Genomic DNA, 25,570 nt, shown 5'->3' with positions numbered 1-25,570 from the left:
AAGTTGAACAAGTACACAAGCGCCATAGCTACTACACGTATATGTTATTTATATGTAAATGTAGGTCTGAATGTAGCTTGGATTAAGTATCAGATACCCTTATGCAGTCCCTGAAAAAGAACTAGCCTCACAAGCAAGCGAAATAAACAAGTGCGTATCATGAAGATCGTTGTCATTGTGGATGCACCTATCATGCTTGCTTTTTTCATTACTTTGTTTTTTTGGTTCTGGGGATGACTTTAAAGTGTCCTGGAAAATTCATCAACGTATATATAAAAACATTGTCCTAAATTAATTTCACAGAAAATAGACAAATAGAGAATTTATTTATATATCTATATATTTATTTTATTTACTAGCTAGGATATCAATAAGAATTTGAGCATAATATACTTATATCCAAAATTATTTTTTTGAATAGCCCTGCACATCTACAATAATACTTACAGACATGCATATTTTCATTTTTTGAATTCAAAGCAATTATATTGTATTTATATATGTATTTCAAATTAATGTTAAATAATAATTTACACCAAGTGTTTTTTGCAGTACTGATGGTATAGCCCACCTTATTAGATAATTAATAATGCGCATTATTATTATTTTTTGTAATAATAATAAATTAATGTGAAAATAAATTAAATAACAAATTAATTAAAGTAAAAATAGGCTAATCAATTATAAAATAATCAAATAATTAAGGGGAAAAAAAAAAAAAAAACTATGATGTATTTGACAGCTTCAATGTAAGAGTAATTTATTATATGTGCGCATGCCGGTCATATGGTTGCTACGATATCCATAATTTGGATCCTAAATGAGCATTCGACCGGAAAATAGTTATTAAACTAGCTAGAAGATTACTGTACTTATGTTCTTGTTGTACCAAATAATTAATTCTTCTAGTTCTCTTGCTGGCCTATCCATTTCTCAAAATATATATGTATATATAAATATATATAAAACAACCCAAGTGATTTTACCAAAAAGAAGAAAGTGAAATAATATTTGTATTTTTTCATGTAAGATTATAGAGATTATTGATGCATGAACAATCACTGTAATGTAATTTAATTTCGTGTGTGTGTGAAAAGTGACATAGTTACAGACCCGTTCAGCTGGGTTTGCCATCATCGTCTAGGTAGCTTTCCGGGAGTGCCACACAGCCCATGTTGAAATTATTGCTCAGTCACATTCACCATTTTTGCCTCTCCCTAGCTAGCTAGCTACTCGAGAAACCAAGCCTCTCTAATATTTTACAAATTAAAAGATCAGCTCTCAAACAAACCAGCTGATATATATATATATATATATTGTACGCATATGTGATAAATTAAAACTAGGAATTTATTATAATCCTCTAATAAAGTCTGGAAAATATGTGAATAAAATGCTCTAGTGTCTCATAGATGACCTAGTATTTAATTAATATTCTTCTGTCTGAAAACTCATTTATTAGCTGAGAAACCACGTTGCTTAAAGGGGGATATAATCATATGTCATTTCCTTTCCTTTCCTATGGAACCCAAGCAACACCATATACATAAAATAAGAACCCACACCCACTACATAGCAGCCATTTGTATTTGTCGTTTTTCCTACGTACGTAGGCATCGTCCTGGTGTGTATAAAGCAATTTATTTGTCACAAGATGCTGTTAGTGTGTATTGTATATTAACTGGATAGAAGGTTAGGCAAATTTCTAGTCATAAAGTGTGATGGAAGGGACTTGGTATCAATGTTCAGTTTCACCAAGAATGTCATCTATCTCCCTCAGTCTGCGTATGTGTACACGCACTCTCCAGGACAAAGATGTGGAAGGTTTGCTGCTGAGGTTTGGCCGAAAGAGTTTTCTTGTCTCATGTCATGCTGACATTTTATATATACTCGTGTAGAATATAATAGATAACACCATGTTCAAGCTCAACTTATTGAGAAATTCACATTATGTTTTCTCTCATATATATTAATTCAAAGACCACTATACTCCCTTCTATTTATAATGTATGTATGACATTGAAATTAATGCCAACTCACAATAATCTTGTTTTTGATCTTAATTAACGTTACTATACATATGTAAACTGTTTGTATCTTTATCTCATCAGTTTTCCTCTTCCTTCCGTTTAGACTTACTAACCCTTAATTTTTGTCTAATCAAAGAAATTAAAAAGGAAATAAAGTAATATTAATCCTACTGCATTAAATCCTAGTTAGTAAATTTGACAAAAATACGTATAAATACGAATTTTTCAAAAAAAAAAAATGCCCATATAATATAGAATTCAATCATACGATAAGAAAACCTTTTTTAAAATTTAAAGGTATTAAATGCGATTGATAAGTAAATTAGTTAATAAAGTAATATTAATCCTATTGCATTGAATCCTAATTAGTAAATTTGATGAAAAATACGTGTACGTACAAAATTTTGAAAATAACAATATCCGTAGTATGTGCAGAATTCAATCATACAATAAAAGTATTTATTTATTTTTTTTAAAAGCGACTAATATGCAAATTCCAAATAAAATGTGAAAAAAAGACTAAAATAATAATATTAAAAGAATATAAATATAATTAGTAAAATATTTTTTGTTACGATATTATAAATTACTCTATATAGCATTGAAGTTAACGCTAACTCACAAAAATAATGATAAGCCTTTCAGCTGCCCTATATATAAAAGCCAGTTACACCCATTTCTCTTTCACCGATTTACTCATATATAAATCGAATTTCTCATATATTCATCAAAACCCTGCCAAAGATGAAGACATTTGTAGCATCCATAATTCTTGTTCATGCTTTTCTCCTATTTCTTTCTCTACGAATTAGCCAATGCAGGGTTTTTCCAATGGATGAAAAACTCATTGAAAGCACCTGCAAACAGACTCCAAACTTTGATCTTTGTGTCTCCTCTCTCAAATCAGATCCTAAAGCCTCTACTAAAGATGTTCCTGGTTTGGCCCTCATATTGGTTAATATGATGAAAACCAAAGCAACCGAAACTCTGAACCGCATCGATAGCTTCCTTAAGGGAGGTGGTACGGGGGGAGCCGAAGAAAAGCAGGCATTGGATTCTTGTTCTAGCAAATATGGTGCCATTTTGAAGGCTGATGTTCCTGAAGCCATTGAAGCTTTAACCAATGGAGACTATAAATTTGCAGAAGATGGTGCTTATGATGCAGCTCTCGAGGCTAATAGTTGTGAAAGAGGTTTCTCATCAGGAAGTTCACCTCTGACTGCTATGAACAAAGACATGCATGATGTGTCTGGTATTACTGCTGCTATTGTTAGGATTCTGCTTTGATAGATTGATACTTTGTTTTCCTTACAGGTCATGATGTTTTCCTTGGTTAATAATAATAGTGTACCCTGTTTTGATAATTAATGGAATATATCCCTGAATTGAAAAAACATAACAATAACCAAAAAAAAAAAAAAAAAAGACCTTCCGAAGGCCAACGGTTATGCGCCATGCAACAACATTATAGTATAAAACCTTCTGACATGATAATAAGGCATACTAAAACTCGAACTACAATTTTTGGACTTGCCAATGTGATGTAATCATGCTTTTGAACTTAATTAGTGTAACTTTACATGTGAAAACTCTTTGTATCCTTTTCTCATCAGTGGTCTCTTCCTCCCTTTAGTCTTATTAACCCTTGATTTAATTATCAAAAAAAAAAAAAAAAAAAACACTTATAAATTATAACAATTTATAAATGGAAACTTATAAATTATAACAATATATAAATGGAAAAAAGATTAATGTTACTTAAACTTCCCTCTTCTTCTTTTTTTTTTTTTTTTTTTTTTTTTGGGTGAGTATAGACTGCATTAAGCACAAAAGACCGCGGATTGCAGAGCTAAGCCACTGTCAAACATATGAGAGATCACAGAGGCGCTAAAGTCCATAGGAATTAAACTTAATTCGAAGCATCAAAACTAAAAGAGTTATTAAGAGAAAGAGTTTTCCTGGCCACTAAATCAGACAGACAAATATTAGACACCGGCGGGGCATATTCCAAGTAATTATCATCATCCAGTTTTTATTGATCCAGCCGCGGCGATTTGATCTTCAAGTCTTCAAAATAATAGAGCATGATCTTGTGGACCACCCGCCTGTGGTGTACTCAATGTAATGGAATTTGGTAATTATAATTTATTATATAATGAATGGTTTTGGCATTTTGTGTTTGCATGGTGGACATGTGGAATGAAACTGGATTTTGTTGTATATGTATATATTTTTCTCGTAGTAATTACTAGGTAAATTGTCAGTCTTAATTCTAGCTTCTTCTACTTTATTTAAAACTCCATCTGAAATGAATAAATTTTTTTCAAAACTAATGATTATTATTATTATTATTATTATTATTATATAGAAAGAAGAAAAGCCATTTGATATCTCTCTTTGATTTTTCCTTATTCTCTCAATTAAATTTGTTATGATTAGGTACGCACTCACATGACCTATGAAATTTACCACAGAACACTTTTCAATATAAATAAATTAAACAAATAATGTATGTTACTCAGCCGAGAAGCCACATGCACACACTTTGCTTTAAGGTTCCTTTACTTTCTCAAGTGGTTTCTGATCTGCCTTTGTCGCATATTCCAATCTTTCAACCAAACATAGAATTCCCAATATTAACAAATTAAATCTTGCCCCAAAAAAAGAAAAAAGAAAAAAAGAAAACCAAAAAATAATGTTTCAAATTAAAAAGAATTACACATTTTATGGTTTGTCGTTGGAGAAGGAAAGCAAAAGCCTAGTTAGTAATCAAATTTGATAATAATATGCATATATACAAATTTTTTTTTTTTTGGGGGGGGGGGGGGGGGGGGGGGGAGGAGCCCGTATCACATATAGTTCAATTCAATTATATGGCAAAAATTGCATTATTTTTAAATTTAAAAATATTAAACTCAAATATTATGCAAATTCCAAATCAAATGTAAGAAGAGCGGCCTAAATAAAAATATTGAAATAACATTAATAAAACATTAAAAAAAATAATTAATAAAATATTCTTATTATTATGTTATTAGTCTACTATATCAAATAATTTTTTGATTGCCTACCTTTGTTAATTTTTTAATATATTAAATTATTATTATCTTATTAATAATTATAGTTTTTAATTATATATAAATATTTGATACCATAATACTGTTGATTCCTTATTTTTAATTTGACAATCTAATATACTGAATTTTATTAAGTTACTGAATTTTTAATTAAAACAAATTCATACAGTACTAGAGCAAAAGCAAGTGCTTTATAGTAACACAACTTTAATAGATTAATTATGGTAATTAGTAATAAATTGTTGTTTTTTAAAAAGATGTGATTCTAAATACAATTATTTAGACTTTTTTTTTTTTTTAAATTTTCTAAATAAAATTATTCAGTCTAATATATGCCTGTGCCCCCTGTGATAATGCTTTAATAAATTATGAATACCTAATTAAGGAAATAATTATATAAAAATAGAAAGACGGAATAAAAAATGAGAGACACGCAAGCTGAGGAGCAAGAGGGGCCCAACCATGGCAGAGAGAGAGACAGAGACATGGGAACGAAAATCTACCACGAACTAGATCCTTCGATTGGGGCCCACAGAGGAAATGAAATCCAAATGAAAACCCAAATGAAATTTAATTTTTTATTTTTAAATTTTCAAAATAAAAATAAAAAATAAAAAATCAAGGTGCGACCAATCAGATTGCAGCAACAGATCGAGCCACTCCTGGCCACAACTTTGGATACGCCCCCCTCACACGTGTCAGCCAAACCCTCCCCAAACTCCACCAATTCCTCAATCCACGTGACCTCACGTGCACTCCGACCCCACTTCCACTCCCTCCCCAGCCTTCTCAGCCTCACTTTCTTTCTCTCCAAAAACTCTCTCCCTCTCTGTTTACTGTTTTTTTTTTTTTTTTTTTTTTTGGGTTTTGGTTGGCTCTGATTTTGTGTTCTGTGTTTGTTTGACTCCGAAGAAAACACTGTAGCTTTCTTTCTATCTGGAGGCTCTCTCTATCTCTCTCTGCGTGTTCTTTGGCTTTTCTTCGGATTATTGATGCTTTCGTTGTGAATTTATTATTTTCTCTTTTCTTTTCTTTTCTTTTTCTTTCTTTTTTTTGGGGAGATTTTGGCGATGTGTGGACCAACCTATACGCGTGTATTTGATTTTACGTTTGGCTTTGCGATTTCTTGTGGCTTCGTAAGAGATGTTTGATTGGGACGACGAAGAGGTGATTCTACTTCTTTTTTCTTTTTCTTTTTTATATAATTTTTCTTTGTTTTGTTTTTGATGAAAGCGATTTATTTTTTAGAGTGCTATGATGTGTTGGAGAATATGAGCTCGAGACTAGAATTTTCCTTGTAGATGTTCATCTATATGATTTTATTTTGTAATTATTTTCTTTTTCTCATAATATTTTGAATTTTTTTTTTTTTTTGGTTAAATTTTTTGGGATGAATTCTTGTCCTAATTTTTTAAGGAATGAATTAAATGTCTGAATTATGATATTTGTATATGGATATGAATATGTGTATATTCATATTTATAAATTGTAATTGAATTCTTGAGACGTATCTTTGGTTCATGTTTAGCCAGATGCCACAGATGTTCTTCCATTTTCATAGAAGTTCACTAGGAAAACATCAAGCATAGTTGTTTTCATAGACATATCTTAGAAGTATGTGTAAGTAGCTTACCATATGACTACAGGATATACCAAATAGGAATAGCTGTTGTCCTTTCATGCTGTAGTCTTGTGGCGGTGTGCAATCGCTATACCTTGATGAGAATGAATGGGGGCTTAGAGTGTTGATTTGCCTTAATACTTGTGGCTTTTGAGCATTTAATAAGGTTTGTGGCCGAGTAAGCCTTAAGCTTGGTGTTGATAACTTGTAGTGAAGTTGCTACCTGGGCAGGCTAGGTATGATTTTGTCTTTGCCTTCCTTAAATTAGTCATGATGGAAGAAGAGAGGGAAGCATTTTGGTCGACATTCATTACTGCATATGAATGTTAGCAGTATTGGGAAGGTCGAGTGAAGAATCTAACTCATCCTTTTGACCAAAACTAACCTATTTTTATTGACTGATTTCTGTTTTTTGAAGGACCTGGTTCTTGTTGTTGGAGGGAAATTTGATATGGATAATTAGGACTATACTTCTGAGGTCTTATGGGTGTGGTTCAAGGAAATAAAGCATGGGCTTTTGCTACTGTATAAGCGCTTCTAACATCTCTAGAAACTTCAAAATTATCTAGCTTGTCTAATTAAGAAAATGAATTGAATTCTTTCTAAAAATGGGTAAAGACCAATTCTTTTTTCCTCAAGTTAAAACAGTTTAGTTTTGGATTGAATATTAAGCATTTTATTTGACATGGGAGTTGTTAGGGTGTATTGCATTAACTCTATATAATTAAGTATAAGTATGATGTTAGGGATGTGGTATCTATGTTCAATTTCACCAAGAGTGTCATCTTTATCTTCCTCAGTTTCTCTTTTTCTGATCTGCACGTGTAGATGCCCTTGTACAGTACAAAGTTGGTAGGGTTGCCGAGTTTTTATGCTTCTCCTGTCAACAGCTTAAGATGTGGTTTTTGTTCAAAAGAGTTTTCTTGTCTCATGTCATACTGATATTTTATGCTCTTGTAAATTCAGCTTGCAAATATAATATGGGGTGAGGCTGCTGAAAGTGATGACCATATTGTGCCTTATCCTGAGGCAAGCGAAGATTGTGGCAACAAGAAGGAATTGAACCAAGAAGCTTCTATTACTAAACCTACTGAGCAGAAGACACCTGGAGCTAAAATTGACTTGCATGGGAGGAAGTTAGAGAGTGGTTCCAACTTAGGCATAGATGGAGGAGTTGTTGCCAAAGGATTTGGAATGGAGTCATGGCCTGATTTGTCATTATCTAACATTGCTAAATCTGATGAGGATCCCTTGGGTACTGAAGTATCTAACAGTTTATCTGAAATTAGCAAATATGATACTTCAAGGGGTAAGTTTTTCTTTTTTCCCTTCTTTCTTGTTCTTTCTTACATGTCCGTCATTTATTTCTTTCTTTCACATGAGTCCTCAATAGGTTAAGCATATATAAAGAAAAAGATAAAAGATCAAATAAAAACTAGCATTCAACATTCCATATTATACAGAACATCCTTCCAACATAAGTCAAGTTTAAAATAAGTGCTTTGCTTCGTTTTAGAAAATTATTTCTAAAAGGAAGCCAAGAACTTAATTCATTTCAAATGCAACACGAAACAAAAAAACTTGTCCTACAAGATCCTATGAATCAATGGATGGTTGAAAATATCAGTTATTAAAATCACACATGCAAACACACACAAAAATAAAGGTAATCTAGACATTTAGCCCTTTTGTATTGAATGTAAAAGCTTCTCTTAGAGAAGTTGGATTATTCTCTCTTTGGATTTGGATTATTCTCTCTTTGGATTATTTTGTCTTCCAATGTTTCAACTGAAAGCCCCATTCTCCCTTTTGCTTGGAAGACGGATCTTTTTTTTAATTTTTTTAATTTTTTTATTTTCATTTTGCTTATTTTGTTTTTTGCCTAACATTTAGTTCATCTTTTCCTATTACCATTATTAATTAACGCCACCTATGTCTTTTTCACTAGAAGTTAGTTAAGTACCAGTATTTAAGTGGAAATTAAACATTTCGATCATGTAATGCCCGAAGAAGAAATAAAAGTGAAACTCTTTTATTTAGGATTTGATTTCCCTGGGTTCCTTTCTCAGTCTAGATGTTTTACCATCTAGTAAAAATCCCAATCTATGAACAATCCAGATAACTAAGTATTAGATATGCGGCAAATTTTTTTTAATTCATATTTGATCAAGATAATGGCACTTGATTTGGATAGTCAATATACTGTGCACAATCATCATAGTGATGTCAGCATCTTAAATAGTTTTTTGGGTGCTCAGTTGCTTTTATGGTTTGGTCTAGGTTCTTTAAACTTTCTATGAGCTAGGAGGGAAGGGTTTGAGGAGACAAAGTGTGCCTCTTAAAATAACTGAAAATTGAGGATATTCATGTCAGTATAGAAATGGAAGCAAGCTAAATAACACTATCTACTGGTGAGGTTAGTTCTATGCAAATGTACATCAACACATCTTGTGGCTAAGCTGAGGAGCAGGCATGAATTGTTAATTGAAGTAATGGTTTAATAATTTTTTTTATTATTTTTTATTTTATTCAGGGACAAGTCAACTAGATAAAGATGCTGAACTTTATCCAAATACTCAGGAAGGAAAGGAACAAGGTGATTTTGTTGACTATGGGTGGGCTACCATTGGAAGTTTTGATGATCTTGATCGCATATTCAGGTAATGCACAATAAGAATACAATTTTCTGCCTAAGTGAATAAACTATACGTCTGGTGGAAACCCTGCTGTATAATCTTTGGGTACCAAATGACCACACATCAGTAGTTATTCATCCAGCATGGCACCCAATGTCCATTGATAATAGCAAAATGTTTCATACGAACTGCTAAAGTATCAACTCTAGATCAGAATGATAATTTGTGGCTTTAGCAGTACAAACTCCTAAACAATATCGGATTAGTCAAAGGAAATGTAGGGGGGAAAAAAAAAAAAAAGATAGATGGAAAATATATCAGAAGTAAAGAAGTAATATAAATAAGGGAATGGAAACTGGGATTGCATAGTGCCGGTGCAAGTGGAAGTGGTAACAGGGTGGGTTGTAGGTTGCACGTTAAGCGGGTGGTTACAGGGTTTGACAAAAGTGGGTGGTGTTTTGCAAAATATATATATATATATATATATAAAGAAGAAGAAGAAGAAAAAGGATTGAAGATAAGCTTTAGAAACAAGAAGGAAAAAAAAAAAAAGTTGTATTGGATTAAGAAAGATACGCAAAGTCTAGTATCATAGTCTTTTTGCACTTGACATACATTATTATTAAACCAAACTGAAACTATTACATTTAACATCTTTGAATCTGAGAACTAATTTAATGTGAAAGTACACTATAACAATTGAAGTACAAACATATAAAAAAGAGTGGTGAGCGAGCTTTTGTCCTAATAGATTTCCAAAAATTTACTTTGTTTTAGTAACATCTTTCTTCTTCTTCTTCTTTTATATAATGTGGTATACATCTGACTCAATGTCCTCACAAGTGATGGTTTTGCAGTAATGATGACACTATATTTGGTAACGTAAGTATTGGTAATTATGATGGGTTATGGTCTTCCTCCAAAGATGATACTAACAGCCCTGCCAAATCAGTTCCCATATCATCTGAGTCACCTAGTTTGGGTTCGGCAACATTAATGACTGCATCTCAGCATTTGGATGTTAAAACAGAATGCACGGAACAAGATGACCAGTCATGTACTCTCCGCTATGGGAAAATTGACAATTCTTCATTGCATGCATCTCTGGATCATGCAGAAGATGCTGGAGGTAAAAGTAACCCCATAGCAAAGGAGCAGGTATTACAAGTTAATTTATACCATGATATAATTTCATGATTTTTCTCCAAACAAATGAGCCAATAAGTCATTTAATTTTGTTTTGACTTTACAGACAGATTTAGACAAAGAGAGAAAGGCTATTGTAACAAGTACTCAGCCAGCTACTGAAAATGTTGCTACCCCAAAGTTAAATGAAAATGCTGATAAGGTTCTAGCTCTTTCTGTCTCACATTACATGCTCCTACCTGATTCATTTTGTTGATTAGGTTTTTAACCTAATTATGTTCTCAAGGAGCTAAGTCAATTTACAATGGACTAGTCCAGATTGTGGAAACTTAACTATGTTTTAAGAGAGAGAAATGTTGTATGTAATACCGGTTAGTTTTTTGTTTCTTTATATATGCAGGTAACTGGGCCAAAAAAGCAATTAAAGTGTCGTAGAAAGCTGCAGGAGAAAAGTGAGGGGAAGGGTTTGCAAGACTTGTATGGTTCCTGGTCCTCATCAAGAAATCCTTCTAGACAATTTGAGAACCAATTGGCAAAAGCCATGGTTCAATCTTCTCCCTCTTCAGTTGATCAGAGGCAGCTTCATGGACCTGAGTCGTTTCAGTACCAGAACATCTCAAATCAATTTGTGGCCCCTTCTGCATATGGAAATCTGATGAATTCATACTCTTCCATGCCTGTTCAGTCTCAAAATCGGTCTGAGGAATTTAAGCATCAATCTATGCTTCCCAGTTATGAACTTTCTCCCACTAATGTGATTCATGTAAACAAGTCGGTTGAAGCTCCTGGCAAACCTCTGACCATGACTCCTCAGGAAAAAATTGAAAAGTTAAGGAGGCGGCAACAGCTGCAGGCAATGCTTGCTGTTCAGAAACAGCAGCAACAATTTAGTCATCAGATCTCTTATTCCAACCATTCCACCACTCAAAAATGTCCCCAGGAAAATCAAATTCAGCAATTTGAGGGAGCTGACCTCGAAGTTGAAGATCTAAGCACTCTGCCTTCTCTGGAGCCAAACTCACCTGTAGAACAAGATGATTCCAACACCATCTCCGCAGCAGTTGAAGATAACTCCATGGAGGAAACAATACTTTTCAGGCTTCAGGATATCATAACAAAGGTGTGCTCAGCTCTATAAGTCAATTTTTCCCCTCATAAAAGCAAAAACAATGTTACAATTTAAACAATGGTTTGGTACAGTTGGACATCAAAGTAGGACTTTGCATACGTGATAGCTTGTTCCGCTTGGCTCAAAGTGCGACACAAAGGCATTATGCCAGTGACACAGGCAGTAGCAACAAAAGTAGCAAGAATGAACACGAAGGTGTTGCAAAGGATGAAATCAATAGTCGGAACAGGTTAATAAACCTTTCTTATTTTAAATTCATTGTATTTCTAGTTATGGTTATATTTTGTATGCTATAGCATAATTATCATATCATGTACATTGTCTTAGTCATTTGTATTCTTGCAAAACTAAAATAAAAAAGTTTTGAGTTTTATTAGTTGATTTCGTGCCTGGTTAAATATTCCTCAAGATTTGAATTAGCAATAGTATAAGTTGGTTTATTGTAACCGAATTTCTCAAACTGCATAGTGAATGAGTTATAGACTATGAACCTATTCCACTCTGGCCGTCTCCTGTTCTCTTTCCTTGTTCTTTATTGTTAAAGTATATAAATATTTTCAGCACACTTCCAACAACTTGACTTTTAGAAACAATGGTAGTTTAATGTGGTATGACAGATGCAAATCCAACGTTTAAATCCCTGCCTTGAACTTTTAGGAACAATGATGTTTTCACATTGTATCAGTGTTAGGTCTATCCTCAAACCTATGCCTTCATCATTCCTCAAGATCAATTGTTTTACACTATATCTATATGTATATAGATATATTTATGAAATTAATTTCTAGTGACATCTCCCATCATAGCACGATTATATATATATGTGTGCATATATATATATATATATATATATGCCAGACCTTACTTTTCAATCTGCATTTGGGATCCATATATCGGTCCAAATGATTGTACAGCCCAAATATTGCGACCCATATTTGATAAGAGAGTGTCAAACTACATAAATCATTCATCAACCACTTTATACAAACTTGAGCTTTTAGGAATAGTGGTGCTTGAATATTTCCCTTTTCTGTTTGTCTCTCTTCCGCTTCACATCTTTTCCTTTTTCCTTGGTTTTGCATTACTTGATATTAAGGCCCAAACTCAATTCTTTCTTATACAAATCCATTAAATCGTTTCACTAAACCACCATAGTTCTAAATTTGTCTACAATTTTCTAGCTCATTTATAATGTTCTTGTGGCTTGATACATAAAGACCAGTCTGTTGACTTTTCTTGCTTAGGCTGTGTGAGATGCTTTATTCTTTACTAGTTTTCCTTTCTTGATTCTTGTGGTATTGCAGATATTCAAAGATGCCTGATGTTGGAACAGAGACCAATCCCATAGACCGAACTGTGGCTCATTTGCTCTTTCATAGGCCTTTGGAATTGTCAGGTAAACATCCTGAGACACCAGAGTCGCCCATTTCTAATAAGTTTCCCTTTGAACGGAGAACGGCAGCGATTGTGAACATGCCATTAGGATCCTTGTCCGAGACTTCAAAAGACAAACTGTCTCTCCCTCACCAACCATCTAAAGATTGTTCTGCATTGCTCGAGTCCCAGCCTGTGGACCAGTATAAGAATAGTCCTTGCATGGAAACTTCAGAGAATGCATCTAACAATGGACTGACAGATGGTGGAGCTATGGCAGTTGAATCTTCTCAATGAGCAGAGATGTAATCCAAAACTATGCAAGGGTAAATTCCTTCCTTTATCTCTTTCATGCATGTTATTATTAATTAATTTTCCTCGTGTATGGATGTATGGATTTACTGGTAATGTAGAGGTTGTATTTTATTGTCAGCCTACTGGATCTTTCATGAAAATGTCGATCATGGTGCCTCAGACAACATTACCAAGTTGGATCTTTTTAGAGTCAAGCAGCATCTATGCATGTTAGAAGGATTGAGTTCAGTTTAGCTATATTTCTATTGTCCTAAGTCAGACTGGTCTATTATCGTCGGCATACTTGACATATTTAAGACCATATTTGATAAGTCCATCGTTAGATGTGTATTATTGTGTGATGGATGAAGGGATTAAGCCGCTAAACATCCAAAAATCTCAGCGGATTTTGTGAAATCCGGCATTTAATTATATACTTATATTTCCAATTTACTAACTTCTGCCAGATTATTGAAATTGACTCTCAGGTGAGACATGTAGAAAATGGAAAGATTGCAATACATTCAACATTTGATACTTCATATTGGGGCAAATCATTGGTTTAGTTTAACCTTTTGACAATTGGATTTAAAGATTCTGTGAGCTCAGGCTTCTGAATACCTAATTATAATGGTCAGAAAGTAGCTTACTGAGAAATTGATATTATGGTTTCTCTCATATTAATACAAAGGCCGCTAATATATCTGTCGTGTACATATGATCCGTGATAACGAATATGAAGATAAAATTTTGAGAACTTAATTTCAACATTTAAGAGCTCGTTTGGCATTCTTTTATGATTGTTGATTTAGTTTCTATTTTCTAAAAAACTAAAACAGGAACTTTTATGATATCTTATTCTTTTCAATTTCAAAAACTTTTAAAAAAATAGATCGGTTTTTCAAAAGTTATCATGGTTGTTTGTAAGTTTTATTTTCTTTAAATTAAAAGAAAGTTGGTCGGCTAAGACCTGTGCTGTTAAATGAAATTTTGTTTTTTAACATTTGGGTAACATGTTTCTCATTTTGCATTTTTTTTTTTTTTTTTTCGGGTTGGCTGAGACTTGAACTGTTCACGTTTTAAGAGAATATCAAAGAAGAAAACTTGAAACATTTACCAAACAACCGGTTTATTGTATTTTCTAGAAGGAAATTAGTATTCGCTAATCCACAGTTAAATCAACCTAAAGTATAATCAGCAAAGGTTTTTTTTTTTTTTTGGTGGGGGTTGCTGCGCCGCCCGGGCTGCCGCGGGGGGGGGGGGGTGTGTTCTGTGGTGTTTGAATAAGGATTAGTAAAGTTAAGAGAGAGAGAGAGAGAGAGCCAACACGTGGACTATACATCCAAACAACTTAAATTTACGCCTGTAAATATTATATTTCAATTTACATAGTTCATAAAAAGAATAGATAAATAAAGGATAATAAAGAAAAATACAGCAATGAATATAATATTCTTTTGTTTTAAAAATATAATATTCAACTGTCATATTTCTGTAAATAATTAATTAAATCATATTTGTGGTTCCTTAATTTATTCAAATATTTCAATTTTTAGATCATCTCGTTGCATATTTAAATATAATATATATAATTATACAATGTAATTATAAATATGTATATATTTGATACGATATATTATAAAATTATATGTAATCATAAATTTGTTTGTCTTCCGCTTTCTAATTTGAAAATATTCTTATTTAAGTTGAATTCTGTAATTAATAGTACTTAATTGAAGATAAATAAATTTAATTATTTAAAATTGTTAAAATATAGGTACTTAATGTGACATATCATCATATTAATCATACAGATTTAACAATTCTTAATATATAAATAAATTGTGAATTGGCTATTTATGTAGTATTTTACAAAGTTTATTCCATATTAATCTTAAACGTTGTGTGTATATATATATATATATATATTAAACTTAAATAGTCATTTTATCAACAAAAAATAAAAAATAAAAAGTAAAAAATAAATTAAATAGCAATTGTCCTGACTTATATTTTTTCCTACAATTAATATACATTAGGGGTCTTAATTATTAATTAAATAACGACAATTAAAAAAAAGGAAAATCTAATTGGTTGGGATGGTAAGGGAGATCTAAAGTGAAACCTGGTGAATGTACCCAAAATGTAAAGTACTGTAACCAAGTAAAAAGTAGAAACCCAGGAACGCGTGAGTAAGGGATGACGTGGCAGTTAGAGGGTCGGGTCGTACTCCTCCCTGTTGGATCATAAAAAAATCTTATGGCCGTCGAATTTTTCGCTTTCTTTCTGTTTTTGGGTTTTTTGGCAGAGGAAGAGAGAAGAGAGAGAAAAGCAGAGAGAAAGAGAGTATGGAGGTGGTGGAAGAAGAAAATAACAAGAGAAGAAGGAAGTGGATGAGTGGCTCTTCTTCCTCATCATCTTATCATTCATCAGTTCCTGTAAATAGTCTTGATGATGGCTGTCTTATGCACATCTTCAGCTTCCTCTCTCCTATCCCTGGTAAATTAATTATTAACCCCCACCCTCCCCTTCTTTCCTCTTTCTCTCTCTCTCGTTCTTATTTTCTCAAAATTCAATTCTTTTATTTTGTTTTTGAGGTAATTGAACTTGCAACATCTGGGTTTATTATATGTATGTTTTCACAGATTAGGTATTTGTTTTCTTCATAGTTTGATTGCTTATTTGCTTTGCTTGATGTTAAGACATGGTGTGGTTCGTCATTTGATAGAGAGAAAAAGAAAAAGAAAAAAACTGGAAAAATTGTAGGAAAATGTAGAGATGGGGACTCAAAATTTTAGTGTTTTATTTAATTAATTAAATATTGATCATGATCTTGGGTGTAAGCAAAGCTTCGAACTTTATCGTTATGTTGTTGGAGTGTTGAAGAGTTGTTATTGCTGAAGCTTGAATGTATTACATAATATTTGCTGAAACTTGATGTTTCCATATATTGAACCTTCAACATTGTTGTGGACTCCTAGATTTTGTGCTCAAATTTGTTATGAGTTTGCGACAAGATGTTATTGATTAGTAAGATGCAAAAGTAGTTATAGGAAGAGGATTTCTGGAAAATACATTCAGCCGATGCAGTCTTCTAAGCGATACTAGCGGTTCGAGATCATCTTCTTTAACAACTAATATGACCCTGTTTCAGTTCCTTCCCATCCTGGAAACATAAAGAAATCAGCCAAATATTCACGCATTTATAGGTCTTTTTGCCTCACAAGTGCTAAAATAAGTCTCATCTCTTTTTGGATAAGTAAAGGGATGTCTTGTGTTCACAACAATAGAATTATTCAAGGGGATGAAACTGGAAGTCACTTCTAGTTCTCCCAAATTCTGAGATTGGGCGGGCTTTCTTTTACTTCTAAATCGATTGTTCTTCTTAGTTTTGCATTTATCTTCAATTGTATCAGGCAGCAAGATTGAACTTGAGCAGAGTAATGGAAGTATGAATTATGGAGAATGTTAACTTAGCTAATATTGGTAGTATGATGACCGGAAGTTGGTGATGAATAAGGTTTACAGCAAGAGGGCAAAATGGTTTGTTCACTACTTTCAGTGTTTATATGAGCTAGGACCAAATGACCAATTATTTACTTTCAATTTTCGTATATGCACAGTATGAAGGAACTTATTATGGTCATTATATATTTATATACATATATGTTGACGATAGAAAACTCCCTGTTTAATAGTAATTCTAGAACATCTTATGTTTATTGATCCGTAATTTTTTTGAGGGTATGATCATGATTGGCATCGATAGAATTTATGGCTATTTTAAAATTGCCCCTCACAATTGCATCAAACTTTCCTGATAGATATTGTTGACCCCAGTGCATATATGTCATAAGTTTTTGCAATTTCTGTCACAATTGCTATTGAGTTTGCAGATCGCTATAACACCGCCCTCGTTTGCCACAGATGGCGGTTCTTGGCATGTCACCCTCGACTGTGGCTGAGAGTAGATCGATCAGTCAAAGATCTGTCTGAGCCTGGAGTTTTCCCTGACATTGAGGCAGCCGTTGCTGCTGCAAGGTTTGTAAAGTTGTACTCTGTGTATGGAGTTTTATTGATCATATGGTGTAAATTAGAATATGGTGTTGTTTTATTCCCTTACAGGCCTGGCGACACCATTCTAATTGCAGCAGGCGGAAGGCATTGTGCCTCTAATATTCGAATAAATAAACCACTTTGCCTGGTATGTCTGGGGGTTCTAAAGACATTTAAATGTTTGTGTATTCCTATGTATGTGTGACTTGAAACCTATTGGTCTGGATGAAGGTTGTTCTTTCTTAGACATCTAAGTTTTGTTGTTACCTTTTATAATGACAGGGGAACAAAAAATAAAAATAAATAAAAAATAATAAAATAATAAAATAATAAAACTTCTAGTTTTATATTTTGGTGCCTGTTTTACAATGGACTTTTATGTTTTGAAATCCATCATTTTAGTATGTGATTGCTGATCTTTTCCTTGACACCCTGAATTAACTTTTTTATTAATATGTTAACATAAATTTAGTTTGGTTTATGAGGATATTGTTGTAATGTTTGATTATGTGCATGTTGATTAAAATATTTGAAAAAGCTGCTATTTTTACCAGTTTTGATCTCATGATAAAAAGACTTGAATTGCTTGATCCCCAATTTACATGATTTCAGTGGCTCTGAATAAGGTAGAGTCATAGAAGTGTCTATCAAATATCCCAAAGATCAACTTTTATTGGGTTTCTACATCGTCATTGTTCACTAAATTTCCAAATTTGGAGGTCCCTAAGTTTATCTAATTTATCTCATACCAGGGGTAAGAAACATGAACTGCCATTTTTTCAATTTTCTATCAAAACTTATTCTTTTTAGGTTGGTGGAGGTGAGCTTCCAGATGAGACGATGCTCTTGTGTTCTCGAGGTTCAGACAGGTACTCAAAATTTGAATTGCATTTTACAATGTGTTTAACATGTGGTGAATTATTTTAGATCTCTACATAATTTTACAAGGCACAGTGGCCATATCGTTCTGGTTTTTGGCCAGATATATACAAGCAAAAGTCCTTGTGGCTTAGCCATATAACAAAGTGCATGGCTCAAAAGCAATTCATAAAGAAAAACATTTTGTCTTAACCAATTTACTTGTTCACATATGAGGAAGAAATTATTATGCATTGTTAAATTTTGTTTGAGCAGTGCATTCGAGTTCTTGTCAACCTGCAAACTGGCAAACTTAACTGTGAAGGCAGAACTTGGATGTTGCTTGCTTCACAGAAGTGGAAGGCTTACCATTGATAGTTGCGTACTTCAGTGTGAGTCAAATCCCTTGGACCATCTGTCATGCCCTATTGTGAGCACTGCCAGTGCTCAGGTGTTTTCTTCCTCAGTGAAGTGTCACAGTGATGGTGTTTCTGTTTCTCGAACTCGAATTGAAGGAGGTGCCAAGGCTGTTTTGACAAGTGGGGATCTGGCTTTGCAACGGGTTCGAGTCATTTATGCTCGGACTTCTCTCTTTTTCTGGTTTGATGTGGAGCATCAGTGATTCATTGTTTTTCTATGCAAGGCATCTGTAACATTATGCACTAGTAGTGAGATCTTGTGAATTAAAGTTTTATATTTATCATTTTCATTTTACCAGTTTGTAGCAAAGTACAGTTTCTAATGTGGCTTTTTTCATTCCACTCTTTCATTTTAAGAGAAATTAACAACAAAACAGAAAGTCATACTGACAGTGAGGTTGATGAAAAATTAAGGTTTAAGATACTTTTCAGCATAATTAAACATTCATGAAGAACTTGGAGTGGGCAGTCAATTTGCAGGTCTTGTACATAAATATTCTAGGTTTTTATAGTAAAAACATTCATCTTTTTTCTCCTACATTTTTAGCAGTGAAAAGATTCCGGGGAAACTGAAATTCTAAACTGCCGGCAGGAAATGGGAGTGCTTCTGATATGACTATAAACGTTTTTTAAGGTGACAAAAAACGGCTTTTTACAACATGCTTGGAGAACGCTTCTAATATGATTAAGAACGACTAGGATGAAAAAATTAAAACGGAAAAAAAAACATATATCATTTAATAAAAATAAAAAATAAAACCTGTATCATTTTTAATCTTTGGTTAGACCAAGCATAGTTTCTGGTTTATACTAAACGAGCAAAAAAGACCAGTATGATAAACAAGACATCAAACTCTCTTCCATAAGTAGATTCCATAAAGATCCTTGATCCAGATTATCATGTGTTCTTCCATAGAACGCCATTCCACCTCCAACTACCAAATGCTTGACTAATAATTAACTGAAAATGTTACGTCAACACATCAACAGATAATAGGGCATGAAACAGGTTCAAAATGCTGCAAGATCATCTAAATGAATACTAATGATTGTTGTCTATTTATATGCCACTCATTTTGTTACAGAATACAGGATTGTGCTCCTCCCCAGTCCACAAACAATCACAAAAATCACCTTTCACTTTGATTCAGTGTTCTCATCGGTACAATTGCTACCTAAATGCCACAAACACAAAATTGGCTATTTCACTATTTCATTGTCCTCCCAGCCTACTCCCAGGTTTTATGTGCTAACCCCCAACTTTTGGTTTTTCGGACATTCATTCTAGGAGTTAACACTAGCCCAGATCTCCATGCTGTACTGTTCTTTTTCATGTTCTATCATCCTCTCTTCTACCGAGGTAGCTTTTTGTACTACCTGAAATGAATAAATGAAAATGTCAGTTTGGTATAACAAGCTAGTTACCAGAATAACTATGCAAATATATAACCAAAAGCACACCAACATGTAACTTGAAGAAGATTAGAAATTTTCAAGGATAAAGTTGCATTGAAAGACAAAAAACAAAAAACAGAAATCACTTACCTAAAGTTGATAATAATGGGAGCAAACCTCAACTCCCTGTAGCCGGTCTTCGCTGCACCACTAAATCATCAGCAGAATAATAATCTGCGATGAGCCGATACATATATGATGGATTATGCCCTCCTCTGTGGATGAAGAAAAGGGATTACTTGTAAACCGTCTAGCAATTCCAGAAATAGAAAAGGTAACATATCAAAATTGAACATAGGCCCTTAATTTTCTCTCCTTAAAGGATATTAAACAACTGGAAATTAAAATGTTTTCAAGATTACTTTTTTGCTTCATAAGCTAAATGCAATTTGGTTCCACTTAATATCAATTTAACTTACGTGTCAGTGATAAATAAATTAACGAGCTTTGGTGGTACATAGTCAAATGTTGGATTGACAACATGAAGAAGAGGCGAACCAGTCCCATTTCCAAAATCCATGCAATCTGAGAATTCTCCGAAATCCAGCAGCTCAGAAGGGGACCTCAGCTCGTTCAACAAGACCTCAGGATTGTGTGGATACAAAGGGCACAACTATCATGCAGACCACCCGCAGCAAGAAACAATATAAAACTTAAATTCCAAAAACTAAAATCCAAGAATGAGACACAGAATATAAGACGCAAGTACTTAGTGATAAGTGATAACATGCCTGAAAGTCAATGAGAAAGAGATAATATCAAGTAATATGAGGCAAATAGAAGAACTATTTGTAAAAAATTACCTTGTGACTGCCAGCAAGTACCACAAAAGGTACAGCATGCCTTTGAGCAGCAAGTGCAACCATATTCAACCCAACAGGTGCTACAACCCCACCATTGGCCATGACAGCATGAGCACCAACTATAACCTTTAAATTATAATTACAAAATGAACATGAAACAGGATCCCAAATGACAAAATGAAAGAAATAAAATGCAAAGATTGTTATCCTACCATGTTCACACGGGATATCATCGCAAAAACTGCCGAATCAGTAATCAGTGTGGTTTGTAAACCTCTTGCAACTAATTCTTTTGCCAGAAGATGTCCTTGATACCTAATTGCAAAGCAATAATAAAAAAGATCATTATCAAAGGTATTTAATACACTGAGTCATTAAGACCTCTGTCATCTAACAACAGCTAGTCATTCGCACCAACCTAGGAGCTCCTTCCGCCACAAATACCCGAAAAGATCGTTTTTTCTCTTTGGCAGCACAAAGGAACTCCAGCACTGTTCTTGAACTGCCCAAAGTTAATATTACTTCACTGAAAAATCAAGACACAGCAATGGTTAAATTTTTTTGCAATAAGATCTATAAAGTAAAACATTCAAATTAGAGATCTACTTAAACAAGTGTACAAAAAACAGACAATTTTATAATTTTTAATTTCATTAAGAAGTGGCATAGCAACTTGTATGTATGATGATGAAGCAAGGAAGTAAATTTACTATTACCAAAATCATCACATTCTTTAACAGCAGAATATTTTAAGGCTTAAAATGGAGAGAGGAGAGACTAAACTTTTCATAGAAAGGTGAAATTTTGGCTCTTTTTTATGGATGGAAAATAATAGGATATGTAAGAAGAAAACAAGCCAGGGGTGGAATTTCTTTAGGATACCCTCAAGTTCCTAGCTTTTTTTTTTTTTTTTTTGGGCCTTCAACTTCAAGAAGTCACTAAAAGCGAATTAAAACTTGGAAAATATCTTCTTAATGGTTAATTTGAGCTTATGTATAGAGAATGCCTCTCCACACCAAAAGGAGAAAAAACAAAGTAACGGCAAAACAAACTCATATATTTAAGGTCAAGTGAAATATTACTTCTGGTGAATATGCTCGACTGCTTGCTCAGCAATCTGTTCATGGCAAGTGCAAATATCTTCAATAAGTTCATTGACTGCCTCAATAACATCATGCTTCAGCTTCCGACTTCTTGAACTTTTATCAGCGGCTGTAAATTGAACAAATATAAATAAATACATCTTAAAGGTCATGAGGCTCTTATGTTTCACACAAGTTTTAGTTCCAATTGCTTAATAATGCCATACCACTATGTGGAATCAAGTCTTTTATTGATTAATTTCGAACCAACTGGCCAAAATCATATTCAGGAAACATAAATTGTAGAACTGTTTATTCATTAAGCACATAAGATATTTATATGAAGGGAATCACATAGCCAAAAGAGAAGCTCACATTTGCTTTTTCCCTCAGAATCACCCCCAGATGAAGAAGGGTGAGGTACAGCAGCTGCATCAGTTACATCCTCAAGAAGGGTTTGCAAGGAAGGAGCACGCAATGTGCTTCTTGCAGCAGCAGCAACAGCAGCGGCAGATAGAACTGGATGATCATCATGGTCTGCATCATCTTCATCATCACTTACAGCTGATAAGTTCAACCCTGCCATGGCTGCTGTAGTGAGAGAAAGATCCTCCTCCCTAATAATGTGTAAAACACGCCTCACAATATTACCCACTGCAAGCTCTGCAGTCACATAATAAAACGTTACCGAAGAAAAATACCATAAGCCTTGATAGTCCATATAACACAAGCACAGAACTCTAATATTTTGTCATAATATTTCAAAATTCTAAACTGCTCCAAAGCCATTTCATCACACCAAAGCAGCTAGAAGAATCGTTAGGCAATTAATATCAAAATTCCTAAAAAAAAGAAGTCATGATTGCATTAGAATCATCTAGATGTAAGCAACATAAGATGGACACTCTTACAGTATGTAAGTTAATAAATAAGAGGCATTGATCTCAGATAAAAGATTTTATAAGAAAATAAAATCTGATAGTAATAGAACATTCAATAGAAAGACATAGGTAAGGAACCCTCAAGGATTACACGCACACACAGACCCAAAAAAACATAAAAAAAATCATAACCATTGAAAAGAAAAGAAAACTAGCTTCACATCAGGTTACAGGACATCCTTCCAACAAAAGTTGAGCATAAAAAAGAAAAAAAAATATATCCTAAAATTATTTAGGAGATGATGCCCCAAAAGAAGACAAGTGCTTATTTTGTTGTAATATGTAATAATCATGAAACTTGCATCCTCAAACACCGTTTAGTTTCATTCAACCAAATGATACAAAAAGTAACCAAAGCCGCATATTTTCACAAGTGTCAAAGTCTTTCTTTTCAGCATCAAACCAGTAACAAGATTCAGTAGGCACCCAACATACTTCAACTTCTCTTAAAAACATTATGCATTATCTTTTTTAAGAGGATGAGCAAACTGCAAAGCTAATTAAAAGTTCAACACACATACCAACAGGGTTTGCAGCAATCAGCTGCTCTCCAACAGCCTTTACAGCATCAATCAAAGCTCCAGCTTGATTAGTGTAGGGAACTCGCTGCTGTGAAATCAGTGACCGAAGCAATTCAGCTGTCTGCCTTGCCGTGGCCTGTGAGCCCTCGATTTTACTGCCACCACACAATACCCAAAGGATTATACATACATATATGTATATATAACACAGTTCCCAAAACCATATCAACCCTCATAACAAAGAGTGATGAAGAACTTACCGTTTTTTGAGCTTAATAAGGAATTCATTTACAAGGGCTTGCACGTCCGGCATGTTTATCGCTCAATTTACCTTAACAAATACACGCTTATCAATTGAAATGACTGGTTAATTCTATATACAATAAAACATGTAAAATTAAATGAATTTTTTTCTTAAAAAATAATTATAAGAAACAAAAAATTATTTTCTTAAATCCATTAAATTGAAAACCTCAACTCAACAAACATGACCAAGATGATTAGAAACCGATTGTTGAAAATCAAAAAGTTTTCAATTCCCTCCCTCTTTTTTCAGTAGTAGCCGAGGGCGTAAAAGGAACCAAACACAAACAACTTCGATAAAGATTAATGCTGTAAATTCTCGATGTTCGCTTATCAACCAAATTGCACTTCAAAACTTTGCCATTAATTCACAGTATAATTTTTACTCAGAAAAGCAATAGAAAGGAAACGATACCTTGGGGAAAAAAAATATAATGAAAACGAATTTATTTGAGAAAAAGAGAAAAAAAAAATTAAATCAAATTAAAAAAAAATATTGATGCTTACGGTTATAGATGAGATCGAATACTAAGCATGTGAGGAAAGAAGAAGAACAAGGGCTTTGGTCCTTGCTATGGCCAATTGGGGTTTCTGAGCTTCGAACGCTTCACCAACAAGCTCTCTCTTTTTTTCTTTTTTTACTTTTTTTTTTTTTTTTTTGGGTTTGGGTTTTGGGTTTTCTTGTGGGCTACGTTTGGGTTGTTGTCGTTGGATAAACCTATGGGCCTCCCTGATCCAGATTGCAAAAAAAATTTTTAATGAAGATTTTTTTTTTTTTTTGAAGAAATTATCTAAATATAAATTTTTATTTTTTTTTTATCTTCTGTATGATTCAAATTTGTATTCTTATTAGTATAAATAAAGATACTTTATTACTAGAGCTAACCCACTTCATTCTTTTTAACGAAGATTTGATAAATCCTAAAATGTTATCAAATCAAAATTCAATATTTATTCCTTTTCAGAACAGGATATTTTGGACCAAAACATTTTTAAAATATATATAACTCTCTTTATGCTTAGCATGGTGTATCATGCCACTAATAATCAAATATATATAATTTAATTGTACGGTTTATATGTGTTCCTTTTTTTCTTTTTTTTCTTTTTTTTGTTTTGTTGAGCATGAAATTGATTGTTGAGTTTAATTATATTATGCATAATAATTAGTAACAAGTTTTTGGCAAGCATCACAAGTCGACAAAATTTTCACTCTTGCGCTTTAAAAAAATTATTAAAAAAAAAAAACAAAACAAAACAATGTTTTGAATCAAAACCCAAACATGAGGTTTTTGTTGGCTACTTTGATAGAAGTATATGTGAGTACAAACCAAAAGCATGTTTTCAAAAAATACTCAAGTTGTTAACTTGTAACAAGTTTTTGGTATGAGAAAGCAACAGTGACTATTACACAATTACAAATATATATATACATATATATATATATATATATACATGCTGATATGACAAAACAATTTAGCATGCACATGCTTAATTATAGATATTTTCTTGTATCATGCTATTATTATTAAGCGTATGCATTAGGTGAAATCATAACATTGATCCAATAGTTTATTTTGATTCTCAAATAAGACACAAACCGATTTGATATAGTGTTTATAAGAAAGTGTAATTTTATTGCCATATTTATCTTCCTCTTCTATCCCCTATCCCCTATTGATTTCACATATCACAAAATTGAAAATGGCTTTCTATCATACACTGCCTTTTTTATAAATGTCAGTATCGAAAGTTTAAACCAAATGTCCCATATAAACTTCTTTTTTTGATGATTCTCTCATACACTCTTATTATAATATATATA

At 33.1% G+C, this 25,570-nt stretch overlaps 4 protein-coding genes across 11 annotated transcripts; 3 read left to right on the top strand and 1 right to left on the bottom strand.

Annotated features, from left to right (window-relative positions):
* Positions 1-2,714: 2,714 nt before the first annotated feature.
* Positions 2,715-3,379, top strand: LOC107412741 (cell wall / vacuolar inhibitor of fructosidase 1). Its single transcript, XM_016020558.4, has one exon. The coding sequence runs from the start codon at positions 2,775-2,777 to the stop codon at positions 3,315-3,317; it is 543 nt and encodes a 180-aa protein (XP_015876044.2). The 5' UTR covers positions 2,715-2,774; the 3' UTR covers positions 3,318-3,379.
* Positions 3,380-5,951: 2,572 nt separating this feature from the next.
* LOC107412774 (protein LNK2) lies at positions 5,952-14,012 on the top strand. 5 transcript variants are annotated; one of them, XM_016020593.4, is made up of 9 exons: positions 5,952-6,274; positions 7,695-8,037; positions 9,262-9,388; positions 10,222-10,522; positions 10,617-10,712; positions 10,911-11,630; positions 11,711-11,868; positions 12,944-13,339; positions 13,796-14,012. In XM_016020593.4, the coding sequence occupies exons 1-8, from the start codon at positions 6,251-6,253 to the stop codon at positions 13,308-13,310; spliced, it is 2,136 nt and encodes a 711-aa protein (XP_015876079.2). In that variant the 5' UTR covers positions 5,952-6,250; the 3' UTR covers positions 13,311-13,339; positions 13,796-14,012. The 5 variants fall into 5 exon arrangements, with proteins under 5 accessions (XP_015876079.2, XP_024927156.2, XP_024927157.2 ...); XM_025071388.3 differs by having other exon boundaries at positions 13,775-14,012; XM_025071389.3 differs by lacking the exon at positions 13,796-14,012 and having other exon boundaries at positions 12,944-13,035; positions 13,123-13,760.
* A 208-nt stretch (positions 14,013-14,220) lies between these two features.
* Positions 14,221-18,935, top strand: LOC107412777 (F-box protein SKIP5). The gene is made up of 6 exons (XM_060819544.1): positions 14,221-14,230; positions 15,501-15,806; positions 17,204-17,348; positions 17,433-17,511; positions 18,174-18,232; positions 18,498-18,935. Exons 1-6 carry the CDS (start codon positions 14,221-14,223, stop codon positions 18,841-18,843), a joined length of 945 nt encoding a protein of 314 aa, XP_060675527.1. The 3' UTR covers positions 18,844-18,935.
* Positions 18,936-19,576: 641 nt separating this feature from the next.
* LOC107412776 (uncharacterized) lies at positions 19,577-24,402 on the bottom strand. 4 transcript variants are annotated; one of them, XR_009640368.1, is made up of 11 exons: positions 24,253-24,402; positions 23,703-23,773; positions 23,443-23,597; positions 22,356-22,643; positions 21,981-22,110; positions 21,317-21,424; positions 21,111-21,213; positions 20,899-21,024; positions 20,515-20,708; positions 20,186-20,345; positions 19,577-20,017 (listed from the first exon to the last, which is right to left on the bottom strand). XR_009640368.1 is itself a non-coding variant. In XM_016020597.4 (11 exons), the coding sequence occupies exons 2-10, from the start codon at positions 23,753-23,755 to the stop codon at positions 20,214-20,216; spliced, it is 1,254 nt and encodes a 417-aa protein (XP_015876083.1). In that variant the 5' UTR covers positions 23,756-23,773; positions 24,253-24,402; the 3' UTR covers positions 19,577-20,017; positions 20,186-20,213. The 4 variants fall into 4 exon arrangements, 1 of the variants encoding a protein (XP_015876083.1); XR_009640369.1 differs by having other exon boundaries at positions 23,703-23,788; positions 24,253-24,366; XR_009640370.1 differs by lacking the exon at positions 24,253-24,402 and adding an exon at positions 24,161-24,212.
* Between the last annotated feature and the right edge of the window lie 1,168 nt (positions 24,403-25,570).

This window comes from Ziziphus jujuba, chromosome 8 (assembly GCF_031755915.1).
Source record: "Ziziphus jujuba cultivar Dongzao chromosome 8, ASM3175591v1".
NCBI classification, from domain to species: Eukaryota; Viridiplantae; Streptophyta; class Magnoliopsida; order Rosales; family Rhamnaceae; genus Ziziphus; species Ziziphus jujuba.
The sequence above is the reverse complement of the archived record's forward strand: the minus strand, read 5'-3'. Positions and strand labels throughout refer to the sequence as shown.